Raw genomic sequence first — 18,815 nt, forward strand, 5'->3', positions numbered from 1 at the left:
TCTGTAGTAGTTTCAGGCGTCGCAACGTCAGATAGCTAATGAATTAGGACTTTAAACCGCGTAGTCGTGATTTTGGTAATCTCACATGTGTATGACACAACTGTGTGGCCGAGAAGAGACTTTAATACATCGCGGTTGAATAAGGTTTCAAAGTCCGTCGCCCGGCCTGTTTTACGACAAGTCAACTTGTGTTGCCATGCCGTAAACCACGTCGTCCGAACTGCCAGTGAAGAGAGACAAACGGCCTGAAAGCATATACATTTATAGACGATGAAAGTAGGGTTATCAAAACGCACTTTCATTTTATAGACAGTATTCTAGTCTTTCTCACGATGATCATAGAGAATGTTGAAGCCCTGAAGTCGTGGCTGGCAAAACTACTGGAGCCAATGTGAGTGTTGAATTGGAAATGACATTTAGCTTGCATGCTACGTAGCTACGTTAGCTAGCTAGCTAGCCAAGTGGGTTAGCCAGGCATCAATGTGGGGCTTGCTAGAATCTGATGACAAATTCTCGCACGAGTTAGCTAACCACCATCGCCGCTAGCTGGCTGTTTATAGCAAAGAGAGACAGCGCTTTTGTCAAACAGGCGAATGCTAAAGATTAAACAAATATTGTGCACGATGTAGCACGTTTTGTTGGAGGGTTATTTTGGGACAGCTCAGCACGCAGCTGGCCCAAGAATATTTGACTTTATCCCAGCTCTGAAGCAAGCCATGAAGCTGCAACAGATAGCCTAAACTCGTCTGCTGCTACTTGTGATTAAAATAGTAGTAAGTGTTGATGTGATGGGCTTTTGCAGCGTTATGTGATATGTGTGTTGCATTTGTTAAAACTGGAATTGTTTGCTGTACCAGTCACACTCGTACGTCTCTCCCTCTCTTTCAAATGTAAATGACTCTCTTGTAAAAGCAGGATAAAGATTCTGTCAAAGAATTCACATAAATACATTGATGGATTTAAATGTGTAACACAGTGGGGTTGATGTGTAGGACACACAGGCTCTGTGTAGGTGATGCTGTAACAGTCACTGACTGTCTTGTAAGTGCTGCACTCTCATTCTCTGAGGGAAAATGGGATCATTTTAGCTTTATAGGGAAACTAGTTGAATCTTGGTTGGCTTCTTGTTAACTCTAAATAATAGTTGTCACTGACATTTTTGATAGTTTGGGAATTATAACCGGCTCAGAACTGAAGGAGGTGAAACGTCTACAGGAGTTCAAAGTCCAGTTGCCTTGGAAAGAGCACTTGGAATATAATTGGCTAAGCTTTAGGAACATTCACTGGTTACTTTTCACTTGCTAATTTGTCATCACTGGATGTTTGCCTGCTCCTTTACCTTGTTAAACAGATGGGACCCCATTGTTTAAGGTCAAGTAGCAACTGAAGTAGTTCTGAGAGTGTCTTGGTGATGTGGTAAAAGCCCCGTGACCTGCTGGCTAAGAGAGTTTTGAGCAAAATCAAGCACATAGGAGGATTTTTAGGCTTTTAATGTCCATCCTTACAAGCATTTGCACGGGTCTGACTTGGTACTGAATAGTATGTTATATTATTATACAGTTGGTTTTGTTTTGAGGGTGTTTGCATGCATCAGTTGGTGGACACTGAAGCACACCTCATTGGCAAACAGAATACTACAGTTGGTTAAATAATAAAGTTGTGTTGTCAAGATACCCGAATTTCTAACTTTCATACAATGCTATGATACATATTGGTATTCAGTACCCTGTTCAATACCACGGGCAACATTGACACAACATTGGGGCAAACCTTTTTATTTTTTTTCAATGAAAATATAGAGAACGTGTTAAGAACAACAGCATCTAAGTTAATTTAGATCTGGTGAAGGTGAAAATATGTGGCTGTTCATTGTTGCATGTGTCAACTCGCTGTCAGAGAGGAGAGCAACAGGCAGAGAGCTAGTCCTGCTGTATGATGCTGCAAAAAAACGTGTATCAAACCTGTGTCAAATGATCAGAATGAATCAATATCTATTGATATGTCTGTATTTTTTATTTGCTGTTATAAATGTATATCCATTTCCCTTTGTACTGTTAAAATAACATCCTGGGAAGCTGAATTTCTAAAATCATATATCTTTTAACCTGCAGATGTGATGCTGACCCGTCTGCATTAGCCAACTATGTGGTGGCTCTTGTGAAGAAGGACAAGCCGGAGAAGGAGCTGAAAGCACTTTGTGCTGATCAGCTTGATGTCTTCCTACAAAAAGGTATGAACTCCCCAGAGAGCCTTTGTGTCGGTGTGAGTGAACGCAGCATGCTTCTTTGATATTGACCGTGCCGTTTGTTGGTCAAGAAAGTAATAAGGAAAGTTTTCTCCCAGCAGATATTTTGATCTTTTGACTAATGAGGGAAAACCATTTATTTTTCTCCCTCCACAGATAATAGAGCCTTTTGCAGTTATGTCATAAATCATCGGGGAATCATAGCCGGTAGAATTATGGTGGTCCATCGCTCTGATTATTGGCAAATAGGATATGAGAGTTAGGTCAGAAAAACAGCTTTATGTAAACATGTTGAAGTAAAAAAGGCAAAATAGAGATAGAAGAAGGTTCAATCAGACACATAAGAAATGAGTCTGAAAGATGAGCTTCCTCTTTAGGTAACAGATAACTGGGGTGAGGGGTGTAGTCACTTCGAGCTGGTCAGACACTATACGTAAGTCAAGTCTCTTTATTTATATAACACATTTAAAACCAACAGGAGTATCAAAGTACTTTCCAGTGATAGCAGATTAGGTCAAGGTAGCTAAAAGGAAATAATACAGTAATAAAGAGCAAAATGGTCATAAAGGATATGAACAAAATCAAAGTAATATAATAAGAAATTCAATCAAACCAACAACAATTTATAAGCAGTAATGATGTTAATTGTAGAACAGATGAGTATTTTATACATTTTAGTTAGTTTGCATTTTGCAAGCAGACATTATGTTAATGCAGCATCAGATTTAAGTGGTGACATATCTGAAATGCACAGAAATAAATGTTTTAACAATTCCTTCCAGACCGTAAGCTTAAGTTACACATTCAGATGCAATGAGCTGTTTATTATCACCATCTTCCAATTTGTGGGACCCGCATTTGGCCACCAGAGGGTGTGTAACATTGTTTGAAAGAACCCCTCCAATGTCTCCAGGCTGAACTGCATGAAGCATCAACTTGTTTCGCTTGAGTTGGATCGTGCTTTCTTTCCTCGTGTGATTGACATGATTAAACTGTTTCACTTTACTTTTAGTTGTTGAGTATAATCCCAATCACAGGGGAACAACAAAACCACAACAACGCTGGAAGCCTTTTGAATAACATACTCAAATATTGCATTAAATTAATTATTTAAATTGTGTGTGTGTGTGTTGCATTTTCTCCTTCATGTACTTTATTTATCAAGCAGCTTGTTCCTGTTTTATCTCTGTGCTCTCTCTGTGTTTATTGCTCACTTGGTGTTTATTAGACTTTGCTCATATTTAGCCGACCAGGAGCACAGAAGTATTTAGTGAAGTTTAATTCAGGGCAAATGTCTGTACATTTCATGTCAAAGGGGCAGTTTGCTCTCTGAGGGAGAATGACGGAAGTGGAAGATTGACTTGAAATTTCCTTTTGTCATTGCAGAGACGATGGGATTTGTCGATAAACTTTTTGAATGTCTGACAACCAAGAACTACCTGGGAATTCCTACTGCCAAGGAGGCTCCTAAAGAGGAGGTGAAACCACCAGCAGTCAAGTCTGATGCTGTGGAGGTGAGAAGAATTCATTTGCTTTATTTGGTCTCTGAACATGATTTTTTTTTTTAGGCAAACTATTCATTGTCAAAGTTCTTTTTGTGGAAAAGTAAAACAAAAAAAACTAAAAACCTTTGAACAGTAACAGAACCCCCTTCTGTCTTTTTTTCTCCTCAAGGCTGAGACTCCAGAGGAGGACAGAGAAAACAGGCGGAGGAGAAGTCCTCTGAGAAACCGCTCTGACTTCAACGAGTCCAGGTACGTCTGTGGCTTCAGGGATATGTTTCACCTCAGTTTAAAGACTAAGCACAAGGCATGCACAGATACTAGTCCAACAAGTGAGACATATGGCTCCTTAACCCAGTCTCATGCTAACATTTTCAACACACGGCCTTGAATTCTTACCGCATGATTTGCATTGTCTAACTGTGTAGAGATCTTAGCACATGGATACATTTGCGTGGTTGGTTTGACGTCCCATGAGTCCTGCCTGTAGCTTGATGAGAGCCCAGGTGTCCAGTAACCTGTCCCCTGACTATAGCATGACTAGTGAATAACAGATAACTGCAGGTCTGTCATTCAAAACAACAGCTTAAGATTTTAATGAGCTTTATGCCATTTATTATTAAACAGTTTCACAACAATCACTCTGAGGTTATACTTCATCATGCATATATTTCTTATGGTTTGGCAGCTATAAGCACATAAACATTGTATCACCATTGCCATAACACCTCTTAAACATGTCTGTTGGTTAAATGTAGTAATTCAAACATATTCCCTCTAACTCATCAACCACACAGGGGCCGCGATGACAGGAGGCGAGACGAGCGCAAACGCCGCGACTTCGATCGGCACGGAAAAAGCGGCAACGACTCCCACCGCGAGCGGGAGCGCCACGAGCGCCGCAGGGGAAGCCCTCGCGGGAGGAGCTACAGCCGGAGCCGCAGCCGGAGCAGGAGCAGGAGCGGCAGCCGAGGAAAGAGCAGGGACAGGGAGCACAGAGGAGGCAGAGGTGAGAAAGTTACACCCCCAAACACACACAACCAATAACAACAGCACAGGGGACCAGACCCAGGAGTGCAGAGGATCTGAAGCTCCTGTCAGCACAGTTGAACTGTGCATTAGTGATGCAGACGTGCAGCTGCAGACATCCCGGGTGTGCTGTTGAGAAGAGACTGAACAATTTCGGATGTGGTTGTTATTTTATTTTCTATTGGATTTCTGGTCAGTGTTGCTGGGAGTTGTTATCGATAAGGAGCAATGTGGACGGCTTTGCAATCATATCAGTGGGGATTCAACAACACAGGCTGGAACTGGCCTTATTACCCGCAAGGTTAATCTACATCCCTGAGTGTTTGGCATGATGTGTGAAGTAGTTTAAAACTTTTTCTGTCCTCTGCTACTCTACTATAATACTTATTAACGTTGTGCTAAAATGTCTCTGTTTCTGCTCATCTTCAGCAGACTTCAAGTCAAAGTTTGAGTTGGAAAGGAAGGACACGGACTGCTACAACTCCTCCACCACATCCGGCTCCCAGCAGCAGCACCCGCCACCTCTCCTGCCCCTGCCCACACCTCCGCATCCCTTTTCCTCTTCTTCGTCGTCCGCCGGAGTTTCAGGAGCTGGAGGCGTTCCTATAGCAACACCGGCTCACCTGCCCGACAGCACGACAGATAGCTGGTCTGGCTACTACGCCGCCCAGAGGCAAGATGGTGTCAACAAGCCGTTCGGCAACAAGGGTCCTTCACTCAAACAGCGTTGCAGGGATTATGATGGTAGGAACCGAGTGAATCATCCTTTCTTCTTCATTTGATTTCTGCTTTTATTCCTTCCCTCCGTCTCAGAGACTATTGTAAAGTTTGCCCTGCTATGGTGAAATCTTTGCTGTTATCTTCCCATGAGAGTTAATGATTCCCTTGTTAGTCCCCTCACTAATGACCACTGTTTAGCGCTCCCTTCTCCAGAGACAAGAGGGTTCAAAATTACCCACTGTCCCTGTAGCACACTGTTATCTGTCGAAGTGCTCAAACACAGCCACAAGGGACCCAGATCCTTAATGAGGCTGCGGGGTAAATTCATGCACTGTAGCTGTTAGCTGCCATGAACAAGGACAATCCTTTAATCTGTCATCTTGTTTACTTATTCTCATTTATTTGTTTTTACATTTTTGAAAATGAGTTTGATTTCCAGGGACATAAAACTCTTTTTGACTTTAGGTAACAGGTATTTTCTTCACCCTGTCCTCAACCTCTTCACTACTGACATGCACGTTTCTCTCCTCACACAGAAAAGGGATTTTGCGTCCGTGGCGACCTTTGTCCATTTGACCACGGCAACGACCCTCTCATCGTCGATGATGTCAATCTGCCGAGCATGATTCCGTTTCCACCCCCGCCTGTCATGCCCCCCGCCGGCCTGCCCATGCCCCCGATCACTGAGCCACCCCCTCCTCTTAGGATGCCTGCGATGCCACCCTACGGCCAACCACCACCACCGGGTGTCTTCCCCATGACTGGTGAGTACTACCACCACATCAGCGCATTAATGACAACTGATATATGAAACTACATGTGTTTGATGTGAACTGTTACATTTCTAGTTGCATTTTGCTGAATGTAAGAGCGCCTGTTGAATGCAGCTAGTTGTAGTTGGTGTGTTCCTGGTGCTTGTTTGCACATTAGACTTGTTTCTCCTCCATGTCTGCTAATTTGCTGGTTCGATTGAGAAAGGTACATTTCGTGTAACTTATGGTTAAAGTGATCCACTTTTTTGGCTTTCATCACCACTTTAATTCAAACGGTGTGATTATACTGATTATAAAAGATGATGGTCAGAAATCTTTTTCTCTTTTCTTGTAGTGTAGCCTTTGATATTTGATATAGTTTTGTTTTGGTTGTTAAGGTATGCTTTCACTTACTTGGTTGCTATCGTGACCCTTGTTTTTAGTATGTACTGTATTAATCAGCATAATTTGTAGGCGACGTTATGTGTGACATAACAGGTTGTGGGGGTTTTTTGTACTTGGTGAAAGTAAAAGCCTTTCATGAGGCTGACCTGTTTGTTCTGCTTTTCCATTTCACAATAACAGAGCAGCACATTTTAGTTCAGCATATTTTAACTTCTTGAATAGGACTGCCTTAAAAAAAACCTGCTCACTCAGCATGGTGGAGAAATAAACATCTCAATTTGGAGGCAGTTTGAGTGTAAAATAATAACTTTATTTATTTTTTTGATGGTAGGCTGTATGAGCGTCTGTGTTTTGAGGATTGTCGATGTCTGACACATCAGTTTGGACGTGTTCCACATTAAAAACTTTAAGTAGGGAACCTTTAAGTTGTCCAGGTTTCAGTTTTGCTGCATGCATGTGACTTAATGAGCAAACGAATGGTGCAGAACAGTTGTGGCTTATTTCAGAACCACTGCTGTTATAACGCTGCTTCTTAAAATGATGATGTGTTTTTTTCTGACTTGCCTTAAATCAGATACAATATTATTGCATGGAACAGTTGTTATCAGTTCTTGGTGCTTTCACTGTCATATTAAAACAACCAATCAAACTTTAGTCATGAACTATTTCACTGTTGACAAACTCTGAAGTGCTTTATGAACCATTTGTTGAGAAAATTGTTTATTATAAAGTTACAAATGATCTTTATTATACTTTGTAAATTATTAATATATGCAGTGTAGTTAAATTAAACACTATCTGGGTTGTCATTTTAAAGTTGCAATTGATGTTTATAAACCATTACATTTGCTTTAAAATCAAATCGACTTTAAATGTGCCAGTTATTAATGGTGGTGGTTATAAGGTGTTACCTGTAGTTCAAACACAAGGCTCACTGTCATACCTGCGATACACCTGAGACATTAGCTTGGGCTTGTGTCTCCTGCAGGACCCCCACTGATAGCAACCAGTGGGATCGATACTCCCAACCACCAAACGGCAATCACTTCTTCTCCTCCTATCGGACCGCCTGGTGTGGGGCTGCCACCTACTCTTCCTCCTCCTCCTCCACTTCCTCCCTCCTCGTCCTCATCTGTGTCTCTTCGTCCCCAATATGTCCAGTCTGAATGTAAGCAGCGACGCTTTTCCTATTCAGATTGGGACTTTCTGTGTCGATGTTTCCCCATTTGACTTTTCTTTAATCACGTTCTTTTAGTTCTAGTAAATCAGACGTGATAAGTTCAAATTGAGCCACAATGAGTTGCATTCTGAAAGTTAAGCAGCTTTTGTAGACTTTGAAATACCATGTGCTTCTGTTTTCTGTCATTTGAAGTTGGTTTGTGTTCGACGTGTACGCAGTGTGTCATGTTCATGTTTCTTCAGGCTGCAGTAACAGCTGTTGACCAGCAGGCAGCACTGTTAATTAACAGACAGTTAACATGAACTCTGCTGCATCTTTATTGTGTTGAGTGCTTTCTCTGTTATTCAGCTCATGAATAATTACACAGTTATGCAGAAACGCTAAGACTTAGTTCAAATAGAGTGGATCTACTCTGAGTTAATTACAAACTCTTTGACCTTAATTTCACTCAGATTGACAAAACTGTCACGAAAGGTCCCATTTTGTTAAAGTAAAGCGTGTTCCAGGAAAAGAATCATGTTTCATCTTTAAGAATTATTGTTTCTATTAGGTTTATTTATTTGTTTATTTCATCGCTCCGGTCCTTTTCTGATCCTTTACTGATTACTGATCAGTTTCAGTCGATGTGGTTGTAGCTTGAAAGCCGGCTGTAGGAACAGTCTGTCATCATCTAAAATGATGAAATAAAATAATATTTGTACGTTATTAATTTTCATTTAGGTCTTTTTAAGTCAAATAAAAACCCTGCTAAGTCTGCTTGTATAGGGCTAATGTAACTATATCCAAACACACTCGGTTGTGAAGCAGAAGCACTCGTGTGTCAAATTGCATTCCTGGAATTTAAAGCCACACTGACTAAAAACATATTTCAGCATATTGTGGATGTTCTTACTTGAAATTATTATTTTACAGACCTCCTAATTTCAGTAATTTCAGTAATTTAGACCTTTTTAGTAAAGTGCAGCCATGCTTCTTCACCATGACTCCTTGTTGCAGGATTCCAGCAGACACATGACGCATGAGTTTGACATCATTTGAATGTAATGATAAAAGGAAATGCTCAGTTTTGAGGCACACGGTTGAGAGGCATCGGTGTCACTCCATTGGACACATTTAAAAGCTTCACATTTTTGCATGCTTAGTAAACCACCGATTGCCAAACAATGTTTTTATAACATGTAGGGCTGCAGGATTTATTGTGTCATTTTGTTCTTCTTGGGTCCTTTTTTTTTTTTACTTTTTAAAGTTTTTTCAAGTTTTCTGACAGTTATAAAGTGTTTCCAATTCCCTCTAAGCTTGTGTATTCATGAGTGTGTCTCCATTTTTGCACATTAGATAATTATGATCCAGAGGGCTATAACCCAGAATCCCCGGGCCTGACTGCAGCAGGTCGTAACCCGTACCGTCAGTTCATCCCCCGGGTGCAGACGCAGCGATCCAACCTCATCGGCCTCACCTCCAGCGAAGGACAGGGCTCCAGAGGTAACCACTATCAACCTTTTAGTACTGACACTCTTCACTAAAGTAATCCTGGGCATTGATTAGAGAAATTAAATAAAATTATAGATTATTTTATGTATTTATTATTGTTTCTACATCTTTTGTCTGTTCGTGCGTCCTCCAGCTGCCAACATAGTGATCCAGACGGAGCCTGCCACTGTAGCCAGCACCCCTGGAAGTAACGTGTCCCGTTTCAACACGGATCAGGACAATAGGAAGAGAACCATGGGACCCAGTACAGCTGAGGGACCAGCTGCTAAAAAACCCTGGATGGAGAAGTAAGGACTGAAAGACACGTACACATTTGAAAAGTTTCACTCTGAAGTTAAAATCTGCCGTCTGGTCAGGATCAGCGTTATGTGGTAGAAGGCAGACAGACAAACTGAGTTTCTACCATCCTAATCAAAGAAGTTGTCCTCACGTCACACGGCAGTAAAGCACTGCAGAGATGGGACAGTGAAGGTCCTCTGGAGGAATATTTCCACAGCTAACACAGCAGTTACTGAATATTTTATTCGTGATAAAGCTCGGGGATATGAAATTTCCACTGCTTGCCCAGAGAGATCATTTGCACTTTTTACCTTCCCCAAACAGAAGCAGGTATTGTGAGGACATTTGAAGAAACTGGCTGGTTGAAATCTGATCATACAAATTGGTGACTCATAGGTCAGGAGCTTATCTTTTGTCTCAGCTGTGGGAAGCAGGTTCACACACACATCCTCATGACTGAGATGCTTCCATTGGTGGGGCTTTACTAGTAATCTATCTTGGGTGACAAGCGGGGACGTGTGGTCAGCTGTTACAGCTTTTAGAAACTTCAGCATGAAGGCAGAAACCTGAACCTCACGTCATCAATCTGGGTTCCATTTCACTGCCCAAAATGATCGTTGGCTTTTCCAGTTTTTCCAAAATAAATGCTGTGAAATACTAAAGTTGTCAACATTACAATCATCTCGTTTCAGACCGAGCTTTAACAACCAACATAAGAGCAGTTTTCCCAAGAGGTATCACTACGTGAACACCAAGTTGGAGGTGCGCAAGGTCCCACGTGAGCTGAACAACATCACCAAGCTCAATGAGCACTTCAGCAAGTTCGGAACCATCGTCAACATCCAGGTAAAGCGCAACATCTGCTGCCGTTCATTAGTGGATCCTGTACACGGCTGCAATTGTCTTTTCCTTGACAAGCCTTGGCATGACTGGTCGTAAAAGTAATGTAACTGAGAATTACAGAGCTTTACTTGCCACTTGAGTTGATGAAGTTCAGCTCCACAGAAGAGTTTACTTCATTATATTCACATACCTGACCTGCACTCTTTCCAGGTGGTGTTTGGTGGAGACCCAGAAGCTGCATTGATCCAGTACACGAAGAATGAAGAGGCCAGACGGGCCATATCCAGCACCGAGGCGGTCCTCAACAACCGCTTCATCCGTGTGTACTGGCACCGCGAGCCGGGCGCCAACGCCACCGGGCTCCAGCAGCAGGAGCAGGGCTTAGGGAGCCAGGCGATCGGGGCAGCGCCCAGCCAGGGGCCGCAGCACAGCTCTATGCAAAGGGTTAGTATAAGAGCTGAATACACAGAAGTCCTCCGTCTTTTCTTACTGATCTCTTAGTGTTACCCCGTTTCTGAAACCATCAGATCAAGCAGCACAGTCCAGCCGCCTACGTGTTGAACAAGACTGTGCCCAAGCATCGCCTGCCAGCGGTGGCTGGGATCACAGCTACAACCAAGCCGGACAGCCTGAACCCAAACACAGACACTGTCACTGTACGTTATAGTCTCTGTACATGTGTGTGTGTGTGTGTCAGGTGATGTCAGACGTGGGGTTGAAGTAGCATGCTCAAGTAGATTGTTCTGTTTTGTTTTGTTGAGTTTGAAAGCACTTTGTGTTAAGATGATAAAATTACTGTTTGTTTGAGTCTGGGGCTTTTGCAGCAGGGAGTGATATAGCAGCTGTTTCTGGTTAATAAATAGGATATTACTCTTTTATCAAAAAGATCTCTGTCAGTATGGATCTTTGCCGTAATGTTGTCAGACACTTGGAATATGATCTCGCTCTTTCATTGGATTGACTTTGATGGTTAAAGATGCACACAACGACTTTGCTGCAGCTGAGGCAACCTTCTGGACTACTTTCAAAACTTTGTGTATTGAAATCCTCTTTGGAACATGAATGTTTGTGGAAATTCAGTTCTTTTTAAAGCTGTCAATACATTTGACTTAAAAAAGAAAAAGGCCACCCTCATGGTGGTGCTCAAGGAAAAGTCAGAGGGTCACCAAAGTCGTCTGAGGACCATGAATGTCTGCACAGCATTGCATAACAGTCCATTCAATAGTTGGACGTTCTTGTTTGTGTCTATTTCAGCTGTCTCATTATTATTATCTCATTCACATCTGAATGTGTCTCTCTCTTAGGTGTCGCCTGCACTGACAAACACCCAGAAGAGCCCCTACACCTCCATAGGCCTGAAGTCCTCCTCAAAGAGCCTTGGGAAAACTGGAAAAGCACTAGAAGCGCAGGAAGTCCTCAAGAAGAAACAGGCATGTGCTTGATTCTTGATACAAATTTTGACTGGTGCCAGAATAGCAGAGCTGGGATTAGACAGGATTTGTTTTACTGAGGGGCCATTGATGAGAGATTTAGTGTTTTTTCCATCTCAGTGACTATATTTTATTGTCTTTCTTTTCGTTTAGGAGGCATTAAAGCTCCAGCAAGACATGAGAAAGAAGAAGCAAGAGATGTTAAAGACGCACATCGAGTGGCAGAAGGTAAAACTGGCTTCAACACCCCTTCGTCTCTCTCTTCTTTACCCTCTTCTCCTCTCTCACCGCTTGTCCTTCTTCTTCTTCTTTCAGGCCTTGATAAATCGCCTGGAGAAGAATCGAGGGATGAAACCTGAGGAGAGGGCCAACATCATGAAGACACTGAAGGAGCTGACGGAGAAAATCGCACAGCTGCAGAACGAGATGAACCCGAGTCCTGCCTCGCAGGCGCCCGGCGCCAAACCCAACCACAGCCAGTCCAAGACCAAGACTGATGTAAGTTTTGGCCCTTTCTTGGTAGGTAAACTTTTGATATACACCTTCACTTTTCTTGTTCACACGCAATTCTTGCACAGTCTCTTGCTGTTGTAGGACTGTGAATTAAATGTTTTCTCATTTTACATGATATGTGACCAGGCCCAGAAGGAATTGTTAGACGCTGAGCTGGACTTTCACAAGAAACTGAGCTCTGGAGAGGATACAACAGACCTCAAGAGGAAACTGGGACAACTACAGGTGGAGGTAATACACACACACACACGCACACACACGCACACACACACACACACACAACCACAGAACAGGCTAGAACTGTGTACATGTTAAAGGACTTTATAATCATATAGTTGATTCAAAGATTGATCCGGAGCTTCACAATGTGTTACAGTAAATTACTGCATTGTTATTTTCTCAGCCTCTGTAGACTTTATTGCAATATATAACTATTTTTGATAATTCACACTATATATGTTATTTTAATGTGTTTATGTATTAGGGCTGGGTATCACCAGGTACCTCGCGATACGATACTATCACGATATTTTGCTCACGATAACGATAATATCACGATACGGCGATTCTGCGATAATCGATATATTGCAAGAAATTTCATCCACGATACATCACGATATCTGTGTCACTGAAGAAATTCAGAATTTATTGACTGCACTGAATCCATTTCAAAGGAATTACAAAACATTGTCAATCAATTTCACATGAATGACAGCCAAGTAAACAAAGAGTATATTGCACAGTGTCTCTTCTTAACACGCACACTGACTACAACTATCATTAAATATCTATATGTGTGGGTTTCAGAGCTACTTAAACCATTTTTTAAATTTGATTTGGTTGTATACCTATGTTTGAATAAAGATAAAGCTGTCCTCCGAAGAGGGGTGGTGGTGGTGGGCCAAAAAAAATAAATAAAATAAAATATATATATATATATATATATATATTTTTTTACATTTTTAAATATCGATATTTGGCACCAGTGTATCGATAACGTACCTCAAGACGAAATATCGTGATATATCGTAGTATCGATATTTTGGCACACCCCTATTATGTATATGCTTAATTATTAAATGTTGCGTCTGGTAACACACACACACTGGATAGATCAAGATATTTAGATGTGAGGCAGAGATGCTCATACCACGTTTGCCCACAAGGGACGCCAGAATCGGCATCAGGTGAAAGTTTCTTGTAGCTGCAAGAAGAAACTATGATGGTTATCATTAACAAAAATCATAGGTCGCACTTACAATGAATTATCTGCATCTTTGTGAATGAATCATCAGTAGTGTTAAAACTTTAAGACATAATGCAGAGATAAAAGGGCACAGAAGAAGAAGAAGAAGAAGATCACAGTTTCTGTTATTTGAATCAATCCATATCTGGAAAATCCCCACAGATGTTGTTCTTCACACTCATTATGTCTTATTAACTGAGAATAATAACCTATTTCCAGCTAGTCATTAAAAGGTTAATAGAACTAGTTATTTTTGTTCATGAAAAGAAACGTTTGCTCTGCTTTTTGCTGCATCCAAAGTGTGTTAGCAGCTCCTCTCCTGTTGAAACTGGCAGCGCTCAGACGAGGTCACAAGATCAGCCGAACAAGAACATGGCTTTTGTTAGTAACACCCTGCCTGGCATGTTCCCCCCCCACCCCTGTGGGTGCTAAATTAGCTTAGTTGTTAAAAATGCATACTCACCCCTCCCTCCCACCCAAACCCAACCCTCCTTCTGCACATTAAACTGCAGCCACTTAAGCAAACCCAGAGGAGCAGCCGCTAACGAAAGCCAAATCAGACACGGGTCCTACGCTGATGGAGCCGCGTCTCATTAAAGTTTGAGCCGCTGGTCCTTGTAAGAAAATCGCGGGATGACAATTAGAGGGAGAAGTGAGGGAGGGACAAATGGAAGAGAGAGTGGTTGTGAGGTTGTGGAGTGGTTAGGAAGCAGGATGTCGCTTTAAAAATGGAGGAGTGACAACTAATGGCGAAGGGCAGAGAGGGACGGAGGAGGCGACCAGACAAACATGCAGAGAGTGCTGACGCTCCAAGGATGAGGAGAATGTGTAATACTTTGTCTTTGCTGTAGTTTACTACACAAATTAAGATTTGATATCACCATGCTTGCATCAAGTCACAATCTGTTTTCCACATCTGTTCATGATGATTTTTTTAACACGGCCAGGTGGCGCCAATTTATTCAGCCAGTCAGCTGTTTTATAACATCAAACCTCCCGATCTGTCCTCCTTCAGGCGACTCGGTTGGGTCTGATACGGCCTCCAGCGGGTCGAGGCCGCGGCAGAGGGAAGATGCCCCTGGAGCCCGGCTCGATGCACGTGGGCCGCGGCAGGGGCCGAAGCCGTGAGATGATGGCTCGCAACGTGAACCGCATGGTGGTCGACCACAGACCCAGAGCCCTGGCTATCCTGGGGGTCACTCAGGAGGAGAAGGAGGAGCTGATGCCTCACTTTGTGGTGAGGACGGTGCTGATTATTTCTGTGGTAGTTAGATCAGAAAGATTAAATATTAAAGGGAAGTTGCACTGAATTTTTAAACTTGATTATTGAACGTTCATTCTGATTTTTTAATCTTAGAAATTTGGTGAGATCGAGGACATCCGTGATCAAGACGCCAACAGTGTCATCATGACCTTTAAGACACGAAGTGAAGCAGAGAATGTGAGTCGCTGTCATGACTCTAAATCAGACCGTTTCTTTTCCAACCATTTGGGTTTTACTGGCACAAAATCGATGAAGGCTGTCACTTTAACTTGCCCTTTTGCTTTGTTTTCCAGGCAGCTAACCAGGGAGCCAAGTTCAAAGGTCGTGTGCTGCAGATTTCCTGGTTTAAGCCCAAGACGCCCTCTGTTACAACCGAGCCAGAGGAGGTGGAGGCTAAAGATGAAGACAATGCGGTACGACACATCACACCGGTGTGGTTAGCGTGGCTCCATGAGTCATCATTAGAAACAGAAGTAGCATACAGGCACCCAGATATGAGGAAACTTCTAGAAGTTTTAGTTATATTCACAGATTTCACTTGTGCATTTCTTTCCAGTGCCTCTAAATTTTTCACAGCAGCTCCCAATGGAAAATCAGGGCAAGCCTCTCAGTACTAAGAGCATCTCAGCCCTTTGAGTAAATCTGCATTACTGTCAGGTGAAATCCTCGTACTGTATTTTCATGTTTCGGAGTTTTTGAGGCTTGTGCACAAGAAAGTTTAACGACCTCGGAGGCCGATCACGTCACTTCACTGCGCTTTGTTTGATTTTTAGAAATCTTTGATAACAATTATGACAATGTGTCTCCCTCAGGAAGCTGATCCACTCAAAAAGTCCCTCTTATTTTAATCCTTATACTTTTTTGATATACTCTGCCTGATTTTGTAGTGTGAGGTTCCATTTTTTTAAATATAAACTTTATAGTAATCTACGTTTGTACATTCTTGTGCAATTTAATACAACAACTCTGCAATAAATACTTGTGTTTTTGTTGGCACTGTGTATGATGCACTTAACCTCACAGCTCAGTAGTAATATCGTAATAATTAATAATAATAATAAAGAGGTAATTAATAGATAAGTAATATGTAGATGTAGAACTGACAAAATGACACAATCTCTGTGAGGAGGATATGTGGCACAGTGTGAAGCACCGTCGAATAAATTAAGAATTCAAAGCTAATCAGAAGATTTTTGTTTGTTGTTGGATTTTCAACAGAAGGAAGCTAGCTCTTATTTGCCCGGTGAGGAAGAGGAGGAGGAGGAGGAAGAGGACGACGATGAAGACGATGAGTACGAGAGTCGGTCTTGGAGGCGGTGAAGACGCCGCGATTCGTCATCGCCTGCTCTCCAGAAGAATCAGTCATTATTTTCCCCCAAAAAATCAGTTCAACCGAAGTCACATCTTTTTTTTGTTCCTTTCCAGTATTTTGAAACAAAGTAATTTTAGACTCTAATCAAAGTAAAAACGTCTTTACTTTATTGTACATGAGAAGAAGTTGAGAGGGCTGATGGTTTTTTTGTATCCCTCGACTAATCGATTATTTAAAGCATCTCACTTTTGCTGAGAAAGATAAATGTTAAGTTGTTCTTATAGATAGAAATAACCTATGTAAGTTTCGGTGTGCTTACCAGATGATAAATATCAGTAATGCACAACATTTGTGTCTACTGTGAATAGGTATTTTTATACATACTGTATTTAAGCTCTTTTCTCACCAGTTTTTTAAAGATCTTGTCCTCAGTTCAGGGACAGCCATTCCTTCACCGATAGAACATTCTCTGTTGCTACCAGAGAGATATTTATTTATTTTTCCACTGCATTGATGCACTCTGCAGTACCTACATTGGCACGGTGTGGTGTGGTTCTCCATTTCACTTTGCTCACAGTTTGTTTTGGTATGGGTTCGCCCACGAAACATTAAAGGTTCCTGCTACGTTTGACAGCGACTCTCTGTCCTGGCATGAATTCATGGTAATTTGTGCATGTTGTATTCCTGAAACAAACGGCCACCGTACTGTACCGTGAGCACACGAGAGCCAGTGCAGGTACAGAAGGATACCAGTGCAATAGAATAAAATCCAAACTATGTTTACAGATTGCCGTGTGTCTGTGCACGTCAGATACAGTCTTGTAGTTAATTCTCCCCACTAAATGTCCAGTGCCACTCTGTGTAAATATGAACGCCCACACAGGCGTTCTACATTTTCTACAAGAGTGTGTAACATTTTCCACTTGTTTAATTCTGTCTCCTGGTCACTCAAAAGGCCGGACAGGACGAGGATCAGATCACCCATTTCAGAAGAACAATGTGAGATCCATAGACAGGTGTTTGAATGTAATCCTGAACAGTTGATTTTAATATATATATATATATATAAATATATATATATAATTTCTTTGCCTTACACAATCAGCGGATGGCTGAATTTTTACAAGATTTGTGATTTACTTTTGTAAATTTTGTAAATGCTTCAAAGAGAACTTACTGTTGTAATTTTTTTTTTTTTTTTTTAGTTTCCTTTTCTGTCATTTGAAATGAATGACGAGGTTGTGTCAGGTAGAACAGGTCAAGCGAGAGTGATTAGCATCTCTGCTTATTCGCAAGAATTTTGCATTTGTGTTGAACCAGTCCACGTTGATATTTCACTAAATTTGTCACTGCAGTAGCACATTTCTTTTTGAAGACACTTTGAGAGCTGCTCTGAGCTGTGAAGAAGAAAACACTCTGTTGAAAGGCGCCTCCCGATGTTTCTGGTACATGAGAGCAGCTGAATTTTGTCGAGCACCTTTCGTGACAGAACTTGACTTTGCGTTTTGCCTTCTTTTCACATACTGTATTTTAGAATCCTCAGGGTGGGAGGAAAGATAAATGTGCTCGATGCAGGAAAATATGTTTTTAGCCAGTTTTGTTGCTTTTCGGAAACAAATAACTACGTTTACATGCAGCCTGTTGAAGTGTCGTTTGACGTGTGCTTATCATAAATCAAGTGATCATATCCAGTAAAATAACCAGTCGAACGAAAGCACCAGAGCGAAGGAAGGTAGATAACTGGGTCAGTTGCACAACTTTACTCAGACATGCAGGCAGAAATATGCATGTATGTGGAATCTGCATGTAAATGTACATTCAGATTTCTGTCTGCGTGTGAAAACAGTCGAACTTGAACAGATCGGTCCTTTCTTCTGTGGCAGCACACGTGACAGGACTTGATCAGAGCAGTTTTTGGAAGGCGTTGCATGATTTCCTCCCACCTACACTGTCGGTAGCGCTCTTCTTTGGATTGCATATCTCGCTGTTGACTGATAACTCAGAAGCCTGCTGCCAGTGACCTCATGTTCTCAGTATCATCTCTGTGTGGGTCAAAACCAGTTTCGAGTGTTCGATGGAAAGGAAGGGCGGAAGTAGAATTTTCTCACGTGATTTTCTTTCTCACACGAGGTCACTGGCAGTTCGGAACGGACAAACCTGGCAGGGTTCCTGTTGTGTGAGTGAGGATTCAGGAAAGGTCTCGCCCCCACTTTTTGTACTATCTTCTGTATGCTCCTATCACACAATGGTGTAAAAAAAAAATATGTAAAATGTTTATTGGATAATAGTTTTGGATTTGTTACTGTTTATATTTGCAGGATGTGGATGTATTTTCTTCATGTATTTTGTTTGTAAAAAATGGATTTCTAATTTACTAGCATGTTTGCTTTTGCCAATAAAGATGGAGGAATTGGGTGCTTGTAAGAGGATACAAAAAAAAAGAAAAGAAAAGAAAACACATTTTTTGGATTGGATCTTGGAGAGAGAAAAAAAAAGAGAATTTTGATTTAAAGAAAGAAAATTTACTTGGGGAAAAAAAAGAGTAAACATTGGCAAGAGGGGAAAAGATACGAGCAAAAGCATTCCAGAAAATATTACCTTAAA

General features: G+C 41.6%; 1 protein-coding gene across 6 annotated transcripts; it reads left to right on the plus strand.

Moving 5' to 3' along the window:
- Positions 1-62: 62 nt before the first annotated feature.
- rbm27 (RNA binding motif protein 27) lies at positions 63-18,815 on the plus strand. 6 transcript variants are annotated; one of them, XM_030437743.1, is made up of 21 exons: positions 63-391; positions 2,112-2,230; positions 3,632-3,759; positions 3,920-3,999; positions 4,545-4,756; positions 5,206-5,520; positions 6,033-6,260; positions 7,642-7,821; positions 9,169-9,315; positions 9,458-9,611; positions 10,296-10,449; positions 10,657-10,890; positions 10,974-11,102; positions 11,751-11,876; positions 12,030-12,104; positions 12,192-12,374; positions 12,516-12,620; positions 14,651-14,872; positions 14,993-15,076; positions 15,193-15,312; positions 16,118-18,815. In XM_030437743.1, exons 1-21 carry the CDS (start codon positions 333-335, stop codon positions 16,217-16,219), a joined length of 3,156 nt encoding a protein of 1,051 aa, XP_030293603.1. In that variant the 5' UTR covers positions 63-332; the 3' UTR covers positions 16,220-18,815. The 6 variants fall into 6 exon arrangements, with proteins under 6 accessions (XP_030293603.1, XP_030293604.1, XP_030293605.1 ...); XM_030437744.1 differs by having other exon boundaries at positions 5,209-5,520; XM_030437741.1 differs by having other exon boundaries at positions 65-391; positions 12,192-12,395.

This window comes from Sparus aurata, chromosome 13 (genome assembly GCF_900880675.1).
Source record: "Sparus aurata chromosome 13, fSpaAur1.1, whole genome shotgun sequence".
In the NCBI taxonomy this organism is placed as follows: Eukaryota; Metazoa; Chordata; class Actinopteri; order Spariformes; family Sparidae; genus Sparus; species Sparus aurata.

Excerpts from the sequence above, each read along its gene's own strand:
- rbm27 (XM_030437741.1), top strand. The coding sequence starts at position 333 with ATGATCATAGAGAATGTTGAAGCCCTGAAGTCGTGGCTGGCAAAACTA. Across the intron at positions 5,521-6,032 it reads GCGTTGCAGGGATTATGATG|AAAAGGGATTTTGCGTCCGT; the intron begins GTAGGAACCGAG and ends CTCCTCACACAG. Across the intron at positions 12,105-12,191 it reads CGCACATCGAGTGGCAGAAG|GCCTTGATAAATCGCCTGGA; the intron begins GTAAAACTGGCT and ends TTCTTCTTTCAG.